The sequence below is a fragment of the Neophocaena asiaeorientalis genome, unplaced genomic scaffold (genome assembly GCF_003031525.2).
Source record: "Neophocaena asiaeorientalis asiaeorientalis breed wild unplaced genomic scaffold, Neophocaena_asiaeorientalis_V1.1 scaffold275, whole genome shotgun sequence".
Lineage (NCBI taxonomy): Eukaryota > Metazoa > Chordata > Mammalia > Artiodactyla > Phocoenidae > Neophocaena > Neophocaena asiaeorientalis.
The window spans coordinates 8,119,857-8,143,579 of NW_020173679.1; the positions used below are offsets into that span (position 1 = coordinate 8,119,857).

Genomic DNA, 23,723 nt, shown 5'->3' on the forward strand with positions numbered 1-23,723 from the left:
AAATCTGAGTGCTCAGTAGTGTTCTTCGTATGCTAAAAAGGATTTTTAAAATATGCCTTTTAAAAAAAGGAGAGGTAATCGTAGCAATTATAGGGATCTTGTATAAGTCCTGGTTAAGAACTTAGGGTTGACGACCTCAACAGTGATGAACAATTAACAAACTGTTCAATTTGGTGTAGCTTACATTCGTCTATTAGAGCAAGCAAAAATTAAAGCTGATTATCTGCTAATTTAAGTAAGGCTCCCACTTTGCCTAACCGAATAACCATGAGTCACTGGGGAGCTGAGTTCCTAGTATGGAATGCAAGTTTTAGGGACATACTTTCATTTACTAAGGTCTTTAATAGAACTCTAAGTTTTGCTTTTAAACTTAGTTTTGGTAAAAAGAGCCACAAACAACAAATTCATTAATTTGCTGTTTGTACTTTTCTTCATTAGTCATCTTTCTCAAATAGGCACCAGAGGAAATCCATAGGTATTGGTGCATTCCTATTTTTAAATCAGCTCATTTTTAAATGTAAGAAAATCTACATTGCTCAAAGTTCATATCAAAACTAAATAAGTTTTCCTTAAAGGATATAATATGAACCAACACAAAGAGTCAGAAGAAACATTATTAGCTCTCTCTGCGTCTACCCATGTGAATTTAATCAAAGCCAGTTCTTGAAGCCCCTTAAAACCAGCGGTTGCTTCAAGACAGTTTGAAAACCACCATCTGCAAATATAGAACATAGGAAAACAAGCAAGTTTTAAAAGGGGGGTAGGAACTGGAGCAAAAAATTAGCCATCAGGTGATGGCAGCAAAGTGGGAAAGAATAGGATGGATGGAGTTTAGAAGGTCCAATTGACACATGCAAGCCCTAAAAGGCATTAAGGGTAGTGACTGAAACAGAAACTTAGAGGTAGTCAAGGCTGCTTTCCTGCACAGATACAGAATGAAAACTTGGTCATGCATAGCTTTCTGGGAGATTCCACAACTGCTCAGAAAAGAGTGAGGCAGCAAGCTGGCAGCAGCGTCACCTGGAGCACGAAAGCAAGAACAAAGGGTGTCTTTCCCACACCAGTTATCAGCTGGCTTTGGAAATCTCAGACAGAGCTGTTCCATTCCAAGAGCCACTCTGGATTAGGAATGTTAGAGTGCCTTCGAGGCTTAACCTCATCACAGCAGCCAGGGCTACCTTTGGTTTCTCCTATGTATTGCCTCACTGTCTACCAAGCCTTGTTACATGCCCTACTGCAGAAATAAACAAATCAATAAAAATCTAAAACTTAACCCCCCAAAATCAAGTTTCTTCACTTATTCTAATAATTTCTTGATGAATTACCTTAAAAGGGTAAGAAATTACTTTCTTGCCAACATAATGACAGATATGCAGCAGGTAATGAGGTGTGATCCTTTTTATAAAATGTCCTCATTTCAAGCACACATTTTAGACACCCAAGTTTTGTTGTTTTTTTTTTTTTGCAGTACGCGGGCCTCTCACTGTTGTTGCCTTTCCCGTTGCGGAGCACAGGCTCCGGGCGCGCAGGCTCAGCGGCCATGGCTCACGGGCCCAGCCACTCCGTGGCATGTGGGATCTTCCTGGACCGGGGCACGAACCCACGTCCCCTGCATCGGCAGGCGGACTCTCAACCACTGCGCCACCAGGGAAGCCCGACAGCCAAGTTTTTTAAAATTTAATTTGTAATTCATGAAAAAGGGAAAAAAATGTTTACCTAACCATCAAGTAAGCTGAGGCCCAAGATATGGAGGAAATCAACTTAGCATAAGCACAGGTGAGTGCTGATCCAACATTCACAAAGCTACTCAGTCATGGAGATTTGGCCAACTAGAAGTGATTGTTTTCAATTATATATACGCTAAGGCTCAGAATTACACAGCTAATTTAAAAGGATTTTCCTAATAAACAATCAGGACCTGAAGGATCAAGAGGCCAAAAAAGGCGTAATATGATTAAAAACCAGGGCTCTGGGTTACACTACCCAGTCTGACCACAAAGAAACCACGGGATCTCATTTAGTGGCAAACTACCCACTCCAGGCAGCAGTGTCCTCCTTAGCAAAATGGAGCTTTGTCAGAGTCACTGACAGGACTAAAGAGATAATATATTCAAGATACCTAGAACAGGTCCTGGCACATTATAAACACTCAAAAAATGTGAGCTGCTGTCATCACTATCATCATGTATGACTTTGGATTCAGTTTAATCACATTTAAGTGGAAAAACTGAACAGTAGAAGCAGCAAGAGGTTTTTAAGCCTCTCGACTTTATTCAAGCCACAAACTGAAATCCAGCAAAACTTGCTTTGCTAATGGAAAAGGGCAAAAATAGGAACATTTCTGAATCTACAGTACGCTCTGTCTGGGATTTCTCTGTTAGGATGGCTGGCATGCAAAGTTCATTTTAAGGCTGATCCAGCAGAGGCAGATTAGCAAGTCAGAGTGCTGGAAACACCCAGTACATGAAATACACACATTTGCCTCCACTTCCAGAGTAATCATCGATCAATGGATCAGCTGAAGGTAAGCAAGAGGGAAAATACAAAAAGGGTCAAAGTTCAGGTTCAGCAATGACAGAGGGAACAGAGCAGTATTTGGCATTTGGGAAGGTGAAAAAATTGACACTTAGAATAATATATTATCATTTTACAAACCGTATGTATTCATTTAAACTCCGGTGCTAATCAGTAAGAAGAACTAAACTAGAAGAGGCCTTGAAAATCTTATTAGAATTGTAAACACTATAATATTAATCTGACACTCAAAAAATAAAAATATGCTTTATTAAATAAACCCATATACTATTCTACCTGAATGATTTAGTTAACTCACTTAGGAGAACTTCTGATTAGACATTATGTAGGCAGATCACTGAGGTTAAAAAAGATTCAATTTAAGACAACACTCTAAGACTCTCTAGAAGTCTAATTCTTGAACTTGACAGAAATTGGTTATTTTCCCCTTCATAAGTTCATAAGGAGTGAGCTGGGGGGCATTCAATCATTTCGTAGGGGGGCAACCACTCAAAGGTAAATCTTATCTGAAAGGTGACTGGAATAGTGGGTTTCTTACATATATATTACTCCTACATTAATCTAGAGAAACCCATAACACAAAAACAAAAATTTTAAGTTAACAGTTTTATGAAGTGGTTAATTTCTCAGTGAGAATAAACTTAACATTCCAAATAAACTTCACTGCTGATCTAAAACAGAAATCTCATAAAAATACAAATCATGATATATTACGTTTTAAGAAGTAATTTCATGAGTTCAAACAGATAAGCTGGTACATGGTACATAAAGGAATTCTAAGATCATTTTCAATGAGTTTTCTTTCTTTCTTTTTTTTTTTTTGGCCATAGGTCTTGCAGGATCTGTCCCCCAACCAGGGATTAAACCAGGCCATGGCAGTGAAAGCCCCAAATCCTAACCACTAAGCCACCAGTGAACTACTCTCAATGGGCTTTTTAAGAAGTTAAGAAGAAACAAAAACCTCTTGCTTTACCATCTAGCTGCCTCAAGCTCCTTAACTCTAAGTTTAAGAGTCCTCGAGAGGAAAGGAATAGATTTTGCGTTGATCCTTAATTCACTTACTATCAATAATATCTCCCAACCCCTGAGCACGAAGAAGGTCCTTCAGCCGTGTCACCTCTTCCTTTAATTCACGAACCAGTTTGGCATTGGGGTCCTCATTGATAACAGCATTGCATTTAATTTGTTTTGCACGATCTGCATACCTAGATCCAAAAAGAAAACGCATTTTTGCCATTCCTCAAATGCTCTACTTCTCGTAAGTAACATACCATTATTTCTAACTCAAACAGCTTGAGTATTTACACATTTTATGAGCCTTAATAATAACACATTTGTAGAAAGCTTTACAGTACCTTAAAAAGATGAGGAAAAAGGCTCCAATGAATTTAAGTGATTTCCCCAAGATCACAAAGAAAATAAATATCAAAGAGAGGACTCAAAACTAATTTATTAGACCATCTAGTGTTTCTTCCATTATATCAAAAATGTCTTTAATGAGACAAGAGTTGAAAGTTCCAGATTAAAGTAATGGAACCTATTCATATATAAGACTACCCTACTAGTAAACATTCTGTCAGTAATTTTGAAAATATTACATGTACTCATAACTTTGTTACTTTTTATGATGTGAGCATTTCTATAATGACAAACATGAGAAGGGGACACTTCTTTTTACAGAAATAAATATTGTAAGAAATTTCTACTATTATCTAAAAGTTATCCAAAAATCTCACCAGAGCAAATTTAATATCTTCCCTATGAAAAAGTCCCCGCCTTTCTCAATGAAACTGAAAACTATAAACAGGTAAGCTCTATTATAATAAAAATCATTTTCCCCCATGTTTCCCCTGTTATGAGAGGGATGGATCGTTGTTTACTCAAGCGACTACCCACATAGCACATGAAAATCCATGGCGTAACAAGATGACTTATGGTAGCACTGTGTTCTGTTTAGCTATTGAAATCAAACTGGAGTACCTCAGAGTGCTCAAAGTTTCATCATAGTTGATATCTGCTGGGCTCAGAGCAGCAACCATTGCAGTCCGAGAATTGCCACCTAAGAAGATGAATCATAATTATCTCAAACCATACTCATTTTAGAAAAACTTTTATTGAATGTGTCAAATCAGACAGCACAATCTCAGATCCCAAGATTTAATCAACAGATTTTTGGACTGCCCCCACGCCAGGCACTGTTATATGCACATCTTAGCATTTGGATGTACTGTGTCCAGTTTCCCTCTTCCCACTCCCATTAAGATCTCAGACACTCCACCAAGGCCATTCTTAGTGATGTCAAAGTCACTGGCAGCATGGACAGCACAACAGGCCATTCTCAGCCACTCCTTCTATCATCAACATGTGACACAGCTAATCACTACCTCCTTCTCATTAAGAATGAGGGAAAGGGGCTACAGGAACAGTGAATGAAGGGCAAAAAGGCCGGAAAACATCAACAAAGAGAAGTAAGGGTTGGTAATATCTAATTACGTGCATCAAAGGAGCATGGGGTTTTCAAAAAGGAAGAAGAAACAACAGTTTGAAGCAGGTGCGTGTGGTCACATAAACAACTACTTCACAGTTCATGTCCTGAAGTAAACAAGATTTGGGAGCAAACCCTGATTTAAAGGTGAGCAAATCCAGGGAAGTAGCCAAGATGGCGGAGCAGGAAGACCCTGAGCTCCCTCCTCCCACAGGCACACCAAAATTACAACTGTTTACAAAGCAGCTACTGATGAGAAAAAACAGAAGACTAGCAGAAAAGACCTTCTCCAACTAAGGAAGGAATCACGAGACAGGTAGGAGGGGCAGAGATGTGGGATAGTTAAGACCCACAGCCCTGGGTGGGCGACCCACAAATGGGAGGATAATTACAATTGCAGAGGTTCTCCCCAAAGAGCAAGGGGCCTGAGCCCCCCATCAGGCTACTGCACCAGGAAGATGAGCCCCCAGAACGTTTGGCTTTGAAGCCCAGCAGGGCTTACTTTTGGGACAGCCAGAAGGCTGTGGAAAACAGAGACTCCACTCTTAAAGGGCACACACAAAGTCTCACCCGCTCCAGGACCCAGGGCAGAAGCAGTAATCTGAAAGGAGCCTGGGTCAGACCCACATGCTGATCTTGGAGGACAAGAGGCAGAAGTGCACCCTGGGGACACAGACACTGGCAGCAGCCAATTTTGGGAGCTCGTTCTATTACAAGGACACTGGTACAGGCAAATCCCATTTTGGAATTCTCCCTCTAGCTTATTAGTGCTAGGACTGGCCCTGCCCACCAGCAGGTCTGCTGCCTTAAGACCCGCAGAACCCACAGCCACTCCGGGACCCAGCCCTGTCTACCAGAGGGCCCAAGACCCTGCCCCGCACACCAGCGCACTGGCACTAGCCCCAGGGACCCTGGGACCCAGCTCCACCCACCAGTGGGCCAGCACCAGCCTCAGAATCCCCTGGGCCCCAACCCTGCCCACCAGCAGGCCAACACCAGCTTTAAGACCCTCAGGGTCCTGCAGCCAGAGACCTAGGAACCCAGCTCTGTCCATCAGTGAGCTGGCACTAGCCCCGGGATGCCCTGGGCTCCAGTCCCACCTGCTACCAGGCCGATACCAGCTCTGAGACACCTTGGACCCTTGAGCCAGCTGCCCCAGGATCCAGCCCCACTCACCAGCATTGCCAACACCAGCTTTAGGACACTCCAGGCTCTGCAGCCAGCCCTGTCAGGAACTGGCCCTACCCACCAGCAAATCGACAACAGATCCAGGACCCCCAGCCCTGTAACCACCCACTCCAGAACCCAGCCCCACCCACCAATGTTTGGCAGCCTCCACACAAGGCAGGGCCTGGAAACCAACTGGACCGGGGGTCAGCCACGCCTACCAGACTTCCCACAGTAGTCAGCCTGCCACAAGAGAAGGACCCTCGCAGCCCAAATAGGAGGCACCCCTAGAGCATATAGCTCTGGTGACCAGAGGGAAGTGCATTGCTGGAAGGCACAGGACGTCTCCTACAAAAGGCCACTTCTCCAAGGTCAGGACACATAACCAACCTACCAGATACACAAATAAAAACAGCAAACTAGGCAAAATGAGGCAACAGAGAAATATGTTCAAAACAAAGGAACAAGATAAAACCCCAGAAGAACTAAGTGGAAACAGGCAATCTACCCAATAGAAAGTTCAAGGTAATGCTTGTAAAGATGTTCAAAGAACTCGGGAGAAGACTGAATCAACAGAGTGAGAAGTCAGAAGTTTTTAACAAGAGTTAGAAAATATAAAGAAGAACCAGAAAAAGATGAAGAATAAGATAACTGAAATGACAAATACACTAGAAGGAATCAACAGATAAGATGATACAGAGGAACGGTGAGCTGGAAGATGGAATAGTGGAAATTACTAAAGCTGAACAGAAAAACGAATAAAAAGAAATGAGGACACTTTAAGAGACCTCTGGTACAACATCAAGTATACTAACATGACACGACAGAGGCTGCACGAGGAAAAGAGGGAGAGAACATATTTGAAGATATTAATAGATGAAAACTTCCCTAACCTGGGAAAGGAAAAAGACATCCAGGTCCAGGAAGCACAGAGAGTCTCAAACAGGATCAACCCAGAGAGGACCACTCCAAGACACATTATAATTAAAATGGCAAAAATTAAAGATAAAGAGAGAATGTTAAAAGCAGCAAGGGAAAAGCAACAAGTTACTACAAGGGAACTCCCATAAGGCTATCAGCTGACTTTTCAGCAGAAACTCTCCAGAATAGAGTGGCATGATATATTTTAAATGATGAAAAGGAAAAACCTGTAACCAATAATACTCTACCTGGCAAGGCTTTCATTCAGATTTGACGGAGGTATCAAAAGTTTTACAGATAAGCAAAAGCTAAAGGAGTTCAGCACCACCAAACCAGTTTTACAAGAAATGTTAAAGGGACTTCTCTAAGTAAAAAAAAAAAAGGCCACAACTAAAAAACATGAAAACTACAAAAGGAAAAATCTCAGTGGTAAAGCCAAATATACAGTAAAGGTAGTAAAGCCATGTATAAAGCAAGTAGGAAGGTTAACAGATAAAAGTAGTAAAATCATCTATATCCTCAATAAGTAATTAAGGGATACACAAATTAAGTGATGTAAAATATGATGCCAAAACATTAAACGTGAGGCTGGTGGGGGAGGGTGGGGGGGGGGTGCGGTAAAAAGGCTGAGTTGTTAAAATGCATGAACTTAAGAGATCAGTAATTTACAATAATCCATATATATAGATTGCTATGTACAGTGTGGGAAATATAGTCAATAACTACAATAATATCTCTGTATGATAACATATCATAACTAGACTTGTGTGATGATCAGTTTGAAATGTATAGAAATACCAAATCACGTTGTGTAATAGGAACTAACATAGTGCTGTAGGTCAACTATACTTCAAAAACAAATAAACAAACAAACTCACAGAAAAAGAGATCAGATTTGTGGTTACCAGAGGCAGGGGGTAGGGCAGAGGGGAAATTAGATGAAGGTGGTCCAAAGGTAGTACAAACTTCCAGTTATAAGATAAATAAGTACTAGGAATGTAATGTACAACATGATAAATATAATTAACACTGCACTATGTTATAAATGAAAGTTAAGAGAGTCCTAAGAGTTCTCATCACAAGAAAAATTTTTTTCTATCTCTTTAATTTGTTTAATCTGTATGAGATGATGGATGTTCACTGAACTTACTGTGATAATCATTTCATGATGTATGTAAGTCAAATCATTATGCTGTATGCCTTAAACTTATACAGTGCTGTATGTCAATTATATCTCAATAAAACCAGTAGGAAAAAAAAACAAAAAAATTAAATTAAGGTGAGCAAATCCAACCAGCTTGAATCAAGAGAAAAACGAAAAAAGGAAAGAGCACTTACGTTAGTAATAGAGATTTTTCTTCTCAAAAAACAGACATACAGGACAATTAACCACAAAACATAATCAGTAAACAGCTTTAAAAAGATCCACACACTGGTGGATCAACATACCTAGATTTTCTCGAAGGAGCCAAGTAAGTACAGAATCTCTGTACGGAATAAAATCAGTTTTCTTCTTCTTCTTACTCTATTAAACAGAAAGAAATGGCCTTAGCCTCTCTTAGCGTTGTTACAGAGGAATAATTTACACAAAAGGCAAACCAGTCTAAAATTCCCAAGTAAATTAAATTACAGTAGGATGTCATCACTGTTGAAATTTAACACTCACAGCTTCAGTTCTTCACACTACCCAAAGCTCATCCAATAAATAATTCTTTTATATTTTATTTTTAAAAATTTACAACATACACAGCAGTTTGGAGAGTAGCATAATGAGCTACCACATATCCATCATGCAGCTCCAACCATTATCAATTTTTTGCCAATCACTTTTCAATTATCACTCAAACACTTTTCTACATTTTTTCTTCCTGAACTGTTTTGGAGGAAACTGCAGACCCCATGCCCTTTTATCCCTAAACACTTCAGCAGATAAGGGCATTCTCTTACACAGTCACAGTTCAAGGACCAAATTCAGGAAATTTAACACCAGTACAATACTATTATCTAATACCCTGTCTCGTGTAGGGCTCTAAAGCAAATCCAACATTCTACCTAAATATACTTCAGGTACATATCTCTAACAGAGAAGGACTTTATAAAAAAGAAAAAGTAACTATAAGACCATTCTCACACTTAGCAAAATTAACAGTAATTCCTTAATATCATCTAATACCCAATCCTCAAATAATAATTTTTACTTTTGCAGAGGGGCAAGAATGAATCCTGTGTGTTCCAGGTTGGATGTGTAGGAAAAACTCATTTAGTTAATGAATTTACTTGGCCAACCACCAAATCAGCAAGTGGGATATTGCATATCTAGTAACTCTTGTATATTAATACACATTTGGTTTCTTTAAAAGGAAATTATGTTCAAAATAAATCCAACCATTAGAATTCGTACTCAAAGTGAAAAGGTCTAAGAAAGTGATGTAATTTGCTAATCTGGAGATTTAAAAAGACTGCAAGATAAAGTTTCTATATTTATCAAGAGTTTACTTGTTTGCTGTACACCTGAAACTAATATAACACTGTAAATCAACTATACTCCAATAAAAATTTAAAAAAAAATAGTTTACTTGTACTGCTCTCTCCATGTCCCTTCTCATTATCACAGGATAAAGCAAAAAGCACCAACGCAAAGCCAGTGCTGAAATGGAGGAAATTACATCCTCTGAAAGTAAAAAACAATGCAAATGCTTTGTGTATAATAGCTACTCCAATATCTGCTGGCTGACTACTATGTCCTGACAGTTTAAGAAGCTACTAAGGGGACCTAGCAGAATGGGATCGGGAAGGTGGGAGGGAGACGCAAGAGGGAGGGGATATGGGGATATATGTATACATATAGCTGATTCACTTTGTTATACAGCAGAAACTAACACAACTCTGTAAAGCAATTATACTCCAGTAAAGACGTCAAAAAAAAAAAAAAAAAGAAGCTACTAAGGGGAAAGCCAGAGTTCACTGATCAACATTTCCCCAGTAATAGGCAGTTTTATAATCCATTCCTGGTATAATCTGAGGTTACATTAAACTAAGGATGATCTACTTCGTGCTAAAGCGTGGGTACTCAGAAAAATAGTACTAAGTAGCTGACTCTGGTTTGTTGAGGAGGAAAGGAAATAGGCAAGTTGGCACGTGAATTCCATCTCATCATATATGTCCCCTACATCTCATCCCACTCCACCCACAGACATACGTTCCACCAATTACAAAGTCATTTTCCACAGCAGGTTCTATTTCTAAATTACACAGACCTTTAGCGAGAATTAACCATCTCAGTCATTCACAGCCGAGTGCAACTTTCATTCCACTATAAAATTCTTGGGGCCTGAAACCTCAGTTTATCCTTTCTGTTCCCCACTGCACCTAAACACTCCACTTTGCCTGTGGTTAGTACTGAAAATGCTGCAAGATTTAAAGTATGCCAGTTACAGTGACTGTCAACGGTACTGTAAAAATAAGCAGTGTCAGATTCTAAAATGTTCTATTTTCACGTCTGTCAATTAGACTAAATTAAGAAGTAGTTAAATGAAGAAGCATAAATAGAACTTCAATCTTTTCCACTTGAAAATACCACAGAATTTTAGCCATTTCTTCTCTATTTGCTCTCATACAAATTAATCTCCTGTTCTCACATCCATAATGTTTTCAAAATAAGTGTTTCAGTATTTACATAAAAAGCTTTACTTAGATCATTAACCTCTCTAAAAAGAAATACTACTAAGTATGGATGGTAATAATCCTGTTTCTCCCCTCAGCGGAAATAATAATACATCTTAATTCACCAAAACTCATGCTTGTTACATAAAAACTAAAATTTATTTCTGATCTATTACAGTTTATGACACAGATACAAAGTACTAAACTGGGTTTTATAAAACTGATTATAAAAAAATCATTTGCGGGCTTCCCTGGTGGCGCAGTGGTTGAGAGTCTGCCTGCCGATGCAGGGGATGCAGGTTCGTGCCCCGGTCCGGGAAGATCCCACATGCCGCGGAGCGGCTAGGCCCGTGAGCCATGGCCTCTGAGCCTGCGCGTCTGGAGCCTGTGTTCCGCAACGGGAGAGGCCACAACAGTGAGAGGCCCGCGTACCGCAAAAAAAAAAAAAATCATTTGCAAAATTTTGTGGCATAGAGCAGTGTGGGAAATACATAGAAAACTAGGACTCTTCTTCTGGTTGATATGGGTGTGAACAGATAAGCAAATGGAGAAGTTAGAATAATCACTAAATTTTAAGTCTTCATTGTTCTGGGACCCAGATTAGATATGTGAAGAATATCCACACATGTATAATATCAAATAAGAGAGAGATGTCTTAATCTAAGGCAGCTTTACAAAAATAAAAAACAGAAAACAGGGGCTTCTGGTGGTGCAGAGGTTACGAATCCGCCTGCCAATGCAGGGGACACGGGTTCGAGCCCTGGCCAGGGAGGATCCCACATGCCGCGGAGCACCTAAGCCCGTGCACCACAACTACTGAGGCTGCACTCTAGAGCCCACGAGTCACAACTACTTAAGCCCATGTGCCTAGAGCCCGTGCTCTGCAACAAGAGAAGCCACTGCAATGAGAAGCCCACGCACTGCAATGAAAAGTAGCCACCGCTCGCCGCAGCTAGAGAAAGCCCGCATGAAGCAATGAAGACCCAACGCAGCAAAAAAAAAATAAAACTAAAAAGAAAAAACAGAAAAAGAGCATTATGCTTTATTAATATTTTTGTAGAAGTAGAGAATACACAAATCTATACATTTAAAAATATTTCAATGCAGACACTGCCTCTATCCCTGATGTTACCCTTGTGATTCAGAACAAACTGTTAAAGTGCTCTATTATTTATGCTAAAGAGTAGTAATAAATTTTAGAATATCTATGTAGAATTTAAGGAAAAGAAAAATCTATTGTATCTGGATTAATAAGGATGCAAATAATGTGTTTTGTAGATACAGTTAGAAATTTAACTTGATTCTAGAGCCTTCACTTTACGTATAATCACACAGTAGAAAAAAAATTTTTTAATGATTAAATAATCCATGACTTTCCACAGTAGGAAACAAGATAATACAAAGAGGTTTAAAAAATATATACTAATTATTTCAAGAAGCCAGCTGTTTTTTTTTGTTGTTTTGTTTTTTTGCGGTACGTGGGCCTTTCACTGTTGTGGCCTCTCCCATTGCGGAACACAGGCTCCGGACGCGCAGGCTCAGCAGCCATGGCTCACGGGCCCAGCCGCTCCGCGGCATGTGGGATCTTCCCAGACCAGGGCATGAACCCGTGTCCCCTGCATCGGCAGGCGGACTCTCAACCACTGCGCCACCAGGGAAGCCCCCCAGCTATGTTTTAGAATGGTACCCATAAGAAATTTCTTTGACTGCTCTTTAAGAGGTTTATAGGCGACTTCTTCAAGTGACAATCTTATAGATCGCTAGGAGAAGCACCATAAGATAACACAATATAGAAGCAACCTCAAATTTCTCTCTTGTTCCCTTATTCATTATCCAAAGCACATCATGTTCCCTAAATTAATTTTGGTGTGTAGTCTCATGATTCATGGTCATCCTAAACAGCAATTATAAATTCCAGAGCTAGAAAATAAATAACAAAAAGTTTTTTGAAGGTCCCATTCCTACTTAGGCCTCCATATATCCTGCTGAGGATTTAAAATCATCACAACTGATTATACAGCTAGTTCGTTTCTACCAAGCCCCACCATACCTTGCTGGTGCAATTATCCTACAGATGAAAGCATTTAAAAGAGAATGAAAACACAGGATAAGCCACCAAATAGAAAATATTTTGTTTAAATTTTAAGTCATAAATTGAATATGACTTCTCAGAGACAAGCAAGAAAACACTTAATTCTTTTTAGGGATTCAAATGAGGTACTAAACTAAATTAAAGCATACAGTACCTAGTAGTTCCTTAGCTTCTAACCTAAATAATGAAGCCCCTTATACAAAAATTGTTTCAGCTTTAGTGTTCCACAGCTAAGGAATAAGAAAAAATAAAACTATTTTTAAAAGTATATTATTGGCCCACAAATCAACAGCATTCACCAAGGCAAATTGCTCAAAATACTCTAAAATGTACAGTATCCTATCTAGAAAAGGTCATATAGAAAAGAATATGTAATAAATGCTACACTGGGTTTTTATGAGAGATATAAAATAAGGCTCAAATAGTCAAACCTTAGGTCTTTGCAAAGACCTAGTTTTAATTCTAGCCTTTACAGATCTACATTTACTTTCATTCTCCTTAATCACTTTTATTTTCAGTACAAAGTCAAAGCGTGTTATACCCAGTATCTTATCTGAAAAGCTTTAAAAGGAGAAAGGCAAGATTATATAAAAGGACCAAGAGAACATTCTTCATAAGCCACCATAAAATATCGTCAAGTACATGTGTTGAACAAATTTTCTCATGCAATGAAGTATAACACTTACCACCTCTGCCAAGGCTGAAATGACTTTACCCAGAGTTGTAAGAGACTTATTAATATTTGCTCCTTCCTGAAATCAACACCAAACATAAAAGAATTATGATCATTTCTACTATTGCCACATCATATATAACACATAAAATACAATTAACCATATGCTAGCATTATTTGTTTATTTATGACCACAAGTTCTAAAAACCTCCTTTAACCCTCAATCTTTACTCCTCTCCACTTGTTGACATGCCAGGACCACATGCCTAACTCACAGTCCTGAAGTATCGTCAAGATGTCTATGCTCCAAAAACTTACAGATGTAGCCTTCTTCCAACAACTCAATGACATGAGTTTATCTCTAGAAAACATATCTCTAGAAAACTCCATGCTTGTTCTCACATCTAGATCTTGTGTATTCCTTTCCCATTACTGTCCCTTACTTCCATCTAACCAAATTCTGACTGTTCCTCAAAATACAATTCAATTTTCACCTTGACCATGAAATCCACCTTAACTATTATCATGTAACATATCTTTGCATTGAAGTTACAGATCAGAAGACAGAAAATTTTTTCTGTAAAATGTTTTGTGGGCCATGTGGTCTCTGCTGCAACTTCTCAACCCTATCACTATAGCACGAAAGCAGCCACAGACAATACACAGATAGATGTAGCTGTGTCCCAATAAAATTTTATTTACAAAAACAGGCAGCGGGCCGGATTTGGCCTACTGGCCATAGTTTGCTGACCTGTGTTATAGAATCTGTTTTTTTTGGCCGCGCTGCACAGCTTACGGGACCTTAATTCCCCGACCAGGAATTGAACCCGTGCCCTCAGCAGTGAAAGCGAGGAGTCCTAACCACTGGACCACCAGGGAATTCCCAAAGAACATTTATTGACTAGGCTATTTGTTTGGTAAGATAAATACCTTTAATCGAGTCCCTTTGGCACCAGTTGAATCAGCTCGTTCACTTCCCGCTAGATCCACCAAGCTGATTTTACTGACCTGGTAAAGAACAATAACACTGGGGCAATTAAAAAATAAGCAAGGTAGAAGTAGAAAACATTTAGAGGCAAGAAATTAAAAGGTTAAGTCATAGAGAACACTAAAAATATTAATTAGACCTCATACGTGGCATAAGAAGACAAACATACTGTAGTCAATTTAAAGAGCATGCAGGGGCTTCCCTGGTGGCACAGTGATTGAGAGTCTGCCTGCCGATGCAGGGGACACGGGTTCGTGCCCCGGTCCGGGAGGGTCCCACGTGCCGCGGAGTGGCTGGGCCCGTGAGCCATGGCCGCTGAGCCTGCGCGTCCGGAGCCCATGCTCCGCAACGGGAGAGGCCACAACAGTGAGAGGCCTGCGTACCGCAAAAAAATAAAAAATAAAAAAAATAAGGAGCATGCAAAAAAATTTCGTGTCAATTATCTTGGTTTAAAAGAAGTAATTTTAGGATAAACACATTTTAAAATGATATGTCATAAAAATGTATAAAACTCATTAACCCATTAAATGGCATATTAAAAATGAAGCTTCTAACAACTGGAACTCTCACACACTGCTGATGGGAATGTAAAATTTTACAATCACTTTTGAAAGCAGTTTGGCAGATTCTTAAGAAACTAAATGTACACCTACAGTAAGACTCAACCATCCTACTCCTAGGTATCTTTTGTTGTTGTTTTTTATTCTTTTTTTTTAAATTCTTTTTTTTTTTTGGCCACACCGTGTGGCATACAGGATCTTAGTTCGCCGACCAGGGATTGAACCCGCACCCCCTGCAGTAGAAGCGTGGATTCTTAACCACTGGACCACCAGGGAAGTCTCCTACTCCTAGGTATTTACCAAGAGAAACAAAAAACAAGTATGCACACAAAGACCTGTATACAAATGTTCATGGCATCTTCATCTGTAATGACCAAAAACTGTTCATTTAAATGACCATCAATAGATGAGGTAATGCGCAAACTGTGATCTATCTATACAATGGAATACTGATCAGCAATGAAAATGAGTGAACTATGGATACACACAACAATACAGATGAATCTCTAGATCATTATGCTAAGCTGAAAGAAGCTGGCAGAAAATAGTACGTACTATATGATTCTATTTATACAAAGTTCTGGAGAGTGTTAACTAATCTATAGTGACAGAAATCAAATCAGGGATTGCCTGAGGATGAGAATGGAAGAGATTACGAAGGGGTATAAGGCAACTTTTGGCAGTAATAGAAATTTTCATTATCTGAATTGTGGTACTGGTTTTACAGGTGTACAGGTAGTCCCCCCTTATCCACCGTTTCACTTTCCACAGTTTCAGTTACCTATGGTCAACGGCAGTCAGCAAATATTAAATGGAAAATTCCAGAAATGAACAATTCACAGGTTTTAAATTGTGTGTCATTCTAAGCAGCATGATAAAATCTTGCTCTATCCCAGTCCTTGCCTGGGATGTGACCATCCCTTTGTCCAGCATATCCCAGTCCTTAGTCACTTAGTAGCTGGCTCAGTTACCAGACCAACTGTTGTGGTATCACAGTGCTGGTGTTCAAGTGACCCTTATTTTACTTAATAATGGCCCCAAAGTGCAAGAGTAGTAATGCTGGTAATTCGGATATACCAAAGAGAAGCCGTAAAGTGCTTCCTTTAAGTGTATGCTGAGGTTGCTCATATCTACGGTAACAATGAATCTTCTATTCGTGAAATTGTGAAGAGGAAAAGGAAATTCATGCTAGTTTTGCTGTTGCACTTCAGGCTGCAAAAGTTATGGCCACAGTGTGTGATAACTGCTTAGTTAAGATGGAAAAGGCACTAAATTTGTACAATAAGATATTCTGAGAGTGAGAGAGACTACATTCACGTATCAATATCACAGTATATTACCGTAATTGTTCTATCTTATTATTGTCATTAATCCCTTACTGTGCCTAATTTATAAATTAAACTTTATCCTAAATATAAATGTATGGGAAAAAAACAGTATATATAAGGTTTTGATACTATCTGCAGTTTCAGGCATTCACTGCGGGTCTTGGAATGTTATCTCCAGCAGATAAAGGGTGGGACTACTGTATATATATGTGATCCAATTTTATACTCTAAATATGTGTTGTTTGTTGCACTTCAATAACACCTCAATAAAGTTGTTTAAAAAATTTTTTTAAAGCTTCAGGAAAGTTTACAGAAAAGTATCCAAAACAGATTATCAAGGAAGCTATGGTTATGGGTTAATGTCATTATTTTTGTAGATTTAACATCAGGGAAGAAAAGAAAAAATTCTTTCACATAGCATGTTCCTTGGTGCCATTCAGACAAATACTACTAAATGACATTAATATAGAACCTCTGGCTAGGCAGTGTCAAGTTATTTGATCACCTATATGAAGAGTCTATTTTGAAAAATAATCTTCAGCTAAAATGAACAAACAAGTCACCAACTAAAAGCTGATTTTAGTTTTTAGTGATATCAGCATCACAAAGTACTCAGTTTATAAGGCAAGATCTTTTATAACAGCCAGGACAATAAATCTAACTTCAGATTTAAAAATCCAGCTGCATGCTACTTAGGAATGTAGGCAGAGTAGAAATCAACGTAAGTCTATTATTAATAGTAATAACAATAAAATTAACATTTATTGAGTGGCTACTCTGTGCCAGGCACTAGTAGATGCACTTACCCTATATTAATATTTACTCTTCTTCACCAATCCTGTGAGGTTAGAGAAACTGAGGCACAAAGACTAACTTGGCCAACATAACACTGCAGAAAAATGGCAGAGCTAAGATCTAAAGCAAGCAGTTTAATCCCGAAGTCTACTAAATTTAACCAACCACTGTAGAAAATGAGAAACTAACAAGTACAGGTATTTGACGAACATCAGAAATACTGTGCAGTTATTTTTTTCCCAAGAATAAAATACATATTGTCTGCTTAACTGTTTGCTTAAACAGTTTAATTCCACAGTAACATTATCAGAGCTCAAAAAAGTAAAATACACATACCAGAGAAGTTAACAAGGTAATTAATAGATTCTAGTCAAGAAGAAAAGGAAGGATCTTCTTCCCCACACAACTGCTTAACTCTATTGCATAGAGCAGTTTTTGAGACTCAAAAGTCTTGGATTGTTTTTTCTTAACCTTATTTTCTATCTTGCAATTTCACTCAAGAACCCACGCTCAAAACTGGTTTAGAGTGGAATAAAAATGACTAGTGCAAAGTATAAAATACCCTTCATTAAGTAAAAGGGCAACTTTCTTCCCTTCCACAAAATCAGAAGGTAGCAGGAGGGACTTCTGAAAATCCCCATTCCACACAACTCAAGCCCAGACACTGAAGTTCTCCTACCTTCTCAGTGGAGAGGTTGGTTTCAGTATCATGTTTCTTCTGGGTGAAAACAATGGTAAACACAGCGTGGGAACGGCTACTTGTTTCATTCATGTTGGTAGCTGCCACTGTCCTAAAAAAACATAAATGTGACCACATGACAATGGAATCCTTAGATGAATGTTAAAATGACAATAGCCTTCAAATTATAAGCATAACAATCACAAGCAACAGCCTTAAACTTATTCAGATTACAAGATTGTCACTTACACAAAATTGCTCTCAATATACCTTATCTGTGAACTTATCAAGTTACCTGCCAACTCCAAAGGCACCCCATCAGAATCATTCTTCATACTCCAGCTATACCTTTAGAAACCACCAAGGCATTTGATTTTTATTCTTTATTAGGTGCTCAGTTATTCTGGAATCAATTACTACCATAGGCATGTGATAACCAACATTTTACCACAACTTGATGAAAACCTAATAGTAAAACTTAAAGTTCTAACGTGTTTCAGCAGTGCATTGTTTGGATGAGAAGGATACCAAATATGTTGAGGACCCTGCTTCTCTAGCATAGCCAAAGGATCAGAGGACTCCACAGTGAAAGCAACTTTCATAGTTATAAATGTGGTCTCAAATCCTTAACCAGGAACAAAAGGCCTCAAAATATACCAAAGACCTCAGTCATCAGTCTATTTCCTACCATACCTGGCTTTGTTCCCAGCATCCATGAGGTCAGCAATGTCTGTGTAGGAAGTTACTGCCAACTTTGACAGATCCTCCACATATGGGCCAAGAAGTGGATGTTCACGCACACGCAAGTTACCCTTGTTTTTTGGATTCAGCAAGTCTCGTACTCTTTCACAGTAAATTTCCATGTAGCTCACCTAGGAACATATTATTAAAGTGATTTAGAGGACTTGGAAAAAGAAATCCTATACATTAAAAAGATTTTAAAATCTTTTTATCTTTTCACCTTTTATTAAAAGCTCTACAATTAGAGATCAGTAACCTTTACAACATGAAATACCAATTCCAGTCCCTTTTATTCTATTACCAGTAACATAGATATAACTGAGTAGGTTAGAACCAGCCTTCTGACTTTCTCAGGAAAGAAAAGGGGGTAAACAGGCTCTCTCAGCACACAATAGCTGCTACTTGTCTTAGGCAGAAAAAGTATCATTTTTAGTAGTAACTTATCAGTTATTAGTGTTTTGGGTTTTTTTAATGCATGCTGTTGTCAATAATTGGGGATTACAATGAGGTTACTCCAAAAGCTTGGAAACAAGGTTTCTATTAGTGTTAAAACCAAGGAACAACATCAATATTTCAGAGCAGGTTAGACAAAAGAGATCTGCGACTCATACTTTAAGTCTGGCCACGTTGTGACCAAACATATATCTATCAGAAGGGGTAAGCGTTGGTTAGTGTGGAACCTGATTGTTTGGGAGGACCTATCCAAGTCCCCTGGGGAAAGGGGAAGCCACAGACAGTACACTTCAGGAATTCTTGTCCCATCAGCAAGAACATTCCTATCATGGAAAGGGGTGTATTAGACGATCATTTCTTCATCTGAAGCAACTGAACATTTAATTTGTCTAATCAACTCCTCTCCAATTCCATACTCACCAAAAAAAACAACAGGGTTCCAATAGAGGTCTGCCCACAGGAGGATAATATACCAGTCTTGCTAATGTGAGTGTTCTGGTCAGGGTAATATTTGTTCCTCATGGGAAAGTAACAAACCAACACGGTGGTTTCCTAACATCAGTCAGATGAGCTTCACTCAAGAGTCTGGCTCTGAAGGATCTACAAGATCAGACCTCTAAGCAACCAAGGCTCTGAAGTGGGAAAAATTCACCACAGTAAGCCTCATCACAATGCTTCCCTAGGAATAAAACACTTCTGTGTCACTGAGTTGTTCAAGCATACAATGTAACTCCTGCATTCTTCAAGTTTAAATTTCTAGAGAAACACTTTCAGAATATCTGAAATAAAACTGTATCTCCATTCCATTCTCTTTCAATCTGCTCTATTTTTATACTGTATTTTAAAATCAGTTTTTAAAATACTGAAAACCCTCAAAAGATAATTGATCTATTACAAGAATAAAACAACAGGACAACAAATATTCTTTCTTAAAGCAGGTTATCCTAGATGAGAAATTGAAATGGCAACTTTAATCATTCTCGTGTACTTAAAACTTGTACATACAATCCTGAATCCCAGGAAGATACTGTATTTTCTTGGAAAACTTGCTGTCCCTTTTCACACAGGCATGGTACTAAGAGGACCCAAATAACCTGAGTAAGGTTGATGTGCTCTGTTACATATTCTCTAATATGCAAATCCATCTAAAGACATCACTGCTTCTGAACCAACCATCATAGACCCCACTTGGCAAATTCAGTTCCCTGAGCACCATCAGCTTCTAGGCACTTTATAGGCACTTGGCATACATCAGTAAATAAGGATCCCTGCCCTAATGAGCTTATGATTCTAAAAGGGATACTGAAAATAAACAACAAACATAAAAAATAAGTAAAATATTATAAAGTAGGTTAGAAGTGATGAATAGTATAAAAAAAAAAAAGAACAGAGCAAGAGAGGTCAGGAGTGCTGGGGTAGAGGGCAAGTTGCAAAATTAAATAAGGTGGTCATGGCAAGCCTCATTGAGAGGGTATGATCTGAGCAAAAGACTTGGAGGTGAAAACTTAGTCAAAAAGATACTGGGACTTCCCTGGTGGCAAAGACTCTGAAATCCCAATGCAGGGGGCCCGGGTTCAATCCCTGGTCAGGGAACAAGATCCCACACGCATGCCACAGCTAAGGAGCCCGCTTGCTGAAACTAAGGAGTCTGCCGGTCCCAACTAAGACCCGGCGCAACTAAATAAATAAATATTAAAAAGAAAAAAAAAAAAAAAAAGACATCCAGGAAAGAAAATTTCAGGCCAAAAGAAATGTAAATGAAAAGGCACTGAGGTAGGAATGTTCCTGGTGTATTCCAGAAACAGCAAAAAAGAAAAAAGAAGGCCAGTGTGGCTGCAGCAGCGTAAAGAAGGGAGAGAGGCGGGAGAGGAGGTAGAGGTCCCACCAATGTGAAGAACAACAGTTGTTGTTCACACTGGGATCAGGGATACACTGTGCACTCCAAATAAGCCTGTGAACTCTGAATAATATGAAAGAAAATGGCAGCTTCTTTTATTACCTATAAGCTCAAAAACTTCAATCACATTGTCACTCTCCCTATCCTTTGAATTTATTTAAAATTTATATTTTAATAGGAATGATTAATAAAGATCTACTGATTTTCATTTGTTATACATTTAATATTCAAAAAAGAATAGTTATAGGATGAGACAAGCTATTCAGAGAATTCATTTTAACAAAACATATTTTTAGAGCAGCACATTCCCCTTTTGGTGCATCACAGTTACCAGGCAGAATTCTTTGAAATTTATACAACACTTTAAAGGTAAAGAAAAAACCCAAAGCAGCTAAGTGGATCAACTAAGAATTGCATAAGACCTATAGAAAGTCACAACATACACATTTTTAAAAATCTAGAAGTCACTTAAAAAACAGACTGATTTCTCAAAACAACAAGCTCATGTTAACAGAATGTTTTAATAACTTCAGCTACTATGAAACTGAATACCAAAATTGGGGATGTGTAAAACAACAGCTTCATAAAGCACTTGTACAAAAAAGTGGAAATGTTTATCAAATAAACTAACATATATAATGTAATTCTACAGACCTCTTCTCAAAAGAACTAGGGTATATACACTGAATGGAGAATAACTTTCCAAGATTGTAAACAATTACAAAGGGGAGAAGAGGAGAAGAGATTTGATTACATATATTTTAAAAACTTATGCCTGTCAAAAGTCATTATTAATAATATTAAAGGGGGAAGAGTTCATGCAAATGAATAACAAAAACATTGCAATCCCAAAATGTAAACAGGCATATACATAATTTACAAGATGTTCAATCACACTGCTAATCAAAGAAATTCTAATTTTAAGAGTGAGAAAATTTCCCTTATTAAATTGGCAAAGATTAAAAAATAAAATTACTAAACGTTGACGAGGACACAGTGGGTGCTTACACCCTCCTGATGGAATAGAAAATTGGTATAGCCTTTCAAAAGGCCATTTGGCAATTCAAATGTACCATCTGACAACCAACATACATAAGAAGGAAATAACTGAAAATAAAGCCACAAACTTATGAACAAGGATTTAATTGCAACATTCTTCATTATAACCAAAACTTACAAATAGCCTCAAAGTACAGAACTGGGGCAATGGTTAAGTGATCTATAGCTCAGTCATAATTAGGAACCATTTAAAAGTAGCATTTGAGGGAATGGAGCACAGAGGACTCTGTTTTTAATCCACAGTTTTACGCACCTCTACAGAGTAAGACATTTCTTCGTTACAGTTGTCATTGATTTTCTCAAATAGTTCTTCACATAACTGTAGAAACAGAATGAGAGGCACGAAGAGCATAAATCAGAAGTACTACATTACCCATGCGTGCTAAAGGGATTAGCGAGATCCCCTTTCTCTTTTTTTCTCTAAATATTAATGGCATCAACATCAAAGGTAAATGCTTTGAATGAAATAAAAGGAAAGTTTTTAATACATTCTTCTCATCTAATCCCTATTGTCCCTCAACAGTATCACCTCAATAATGTTTCCTTAGAAAGAAAGCCACATATAGGGGAAGAGAAGGGATTATGTCTCTTCTATTGTTAATGTCATTGATTTTACTTCATGTGAATTCAACTCTTCATATTATACTAGAATTAACTGTGACTCAACGATCAGTATTATAATTGTAGGAGTAAAACTACTATTAAACTGTATTTTGCACACTTATTTATCATGACATAAATTGTATTATATGTTCTGTTACTATATACATTGTAAATTCATACATATATGCACAGAGAGAATATACACTATTTGAAAAGAGTAATAAATAAAGGTATTTTTGAGAATAATTTTGACTCTATAAATTTTTCCCCTTTACCTCTGCCTTAAGATTCCAATCCCTTTTATGAGAGGCTGTTCCATTACACAGTGACATTTCTAACAGAAAACAATTTTTCTAGATCAGGAAAATTATAAAATTTCTCTCTCCCTATCCTTTGAATTTATTTAAAATATGTGATGTTTTGAATAAGAATAATTAAGAAAAATCCACTGAATTTTCATTTGCTATATATTTAGTATTAAGGCAATCAATACACATTTGAAAAATGAACTATATGTTCATGAATCTCTAGAAGTCTAAGTAGAATTTAAGATGGATTTTAAGTAGCAGTTTCTAAAACATAAGTCTTCTTAAAAATTCATGCTTTGACATTAAAACAAAATATTCAAAAATTCTACCAGAAAAGAGATACATATGTAACTATACAAGAATTCCAATAACAAATAAATTAAAGGAAATAGAAGGACTATTTAATATTACTTGCTATATCTACAAACAATTATTTTATTGTCAAAGAAGTTAATACATAGTAGTAAAAGCAAAGACTTAGACCTGTGCTTGGCACACTATGAGTGCTACATTTAATGTTTCCTCTAATTAGTATTAGAATTATTACCATTACTATACACAAAGAAGGACAATTCCCAAATATATGTCTTAATACAGACATTACCTTTTACGTTAAAAAACAAAATAGGGACTTCCCTGGTGGTCCAGGGAGTGAGACTCCGTGCTCCCAATGCAGGGGGCCTGGGTTCAATCCCTGATTTGGGGAACTAGATCTGCATGCATAACACAAATAAGAAGTACGCGTGCCGCAGCTAAAGATCCTTGCGTGCCACAAC

The 23,723-nt window shown here is 38.0% G+C and overlaps 1 protein-coding gene across 3 annotated transcripts in view; it reads right to left on the reverse strand.

Annotated features, from left to right (window-relative positions):
- The window catches only part of KIF1B (kinesin family member 1B), a 135,078-nt gene that overhangs the window by 86,209 nt on the left and 25,146 nt on the right, over positions 1 to 23,723 (reverse strand). For all 3 annotated transcript variants that reach the window (XM_024749699.1, XM_024749698.1, XM_024749697.1), the window contains exons 4-11: positions 22,290 to 22,355; positions 18,580 to 18,758; positions 17,887 to 17,998; positions 14,467 to 14,544; positions 13,550 to 13,615; positions 8,558 to 8,633; positions 4,516 to 4,594; positions 3,598 to 3,740 (exon numbers count right to left, since the gene is read on the reverse strand). In XM_024749699.1, the coding sequence (XP_024605467.1) occupies positions 3,598 to 3,740; positions 4,516 to 4,594; positions 8,558 to 8,633; positions 13,550 to 13,615; positions 14,467 to 14,544; positions 17,887 to 17,998; positions 18,580 to 18,758; positions 22,290 to 22,355 (799 nt within the window). The remainder of the gene's footprint in view (positions 1 to 3,597; positions 3,741 to 4,515; positions 4,595 to 8,557; positions 8,634 to 13,549; positions 13,616 to 14,466; positions 14,545 to 17,886; positions 17,999 to 18,579; positions 18,759 to 22,289; positions 22,356 to 23,723) is intronic.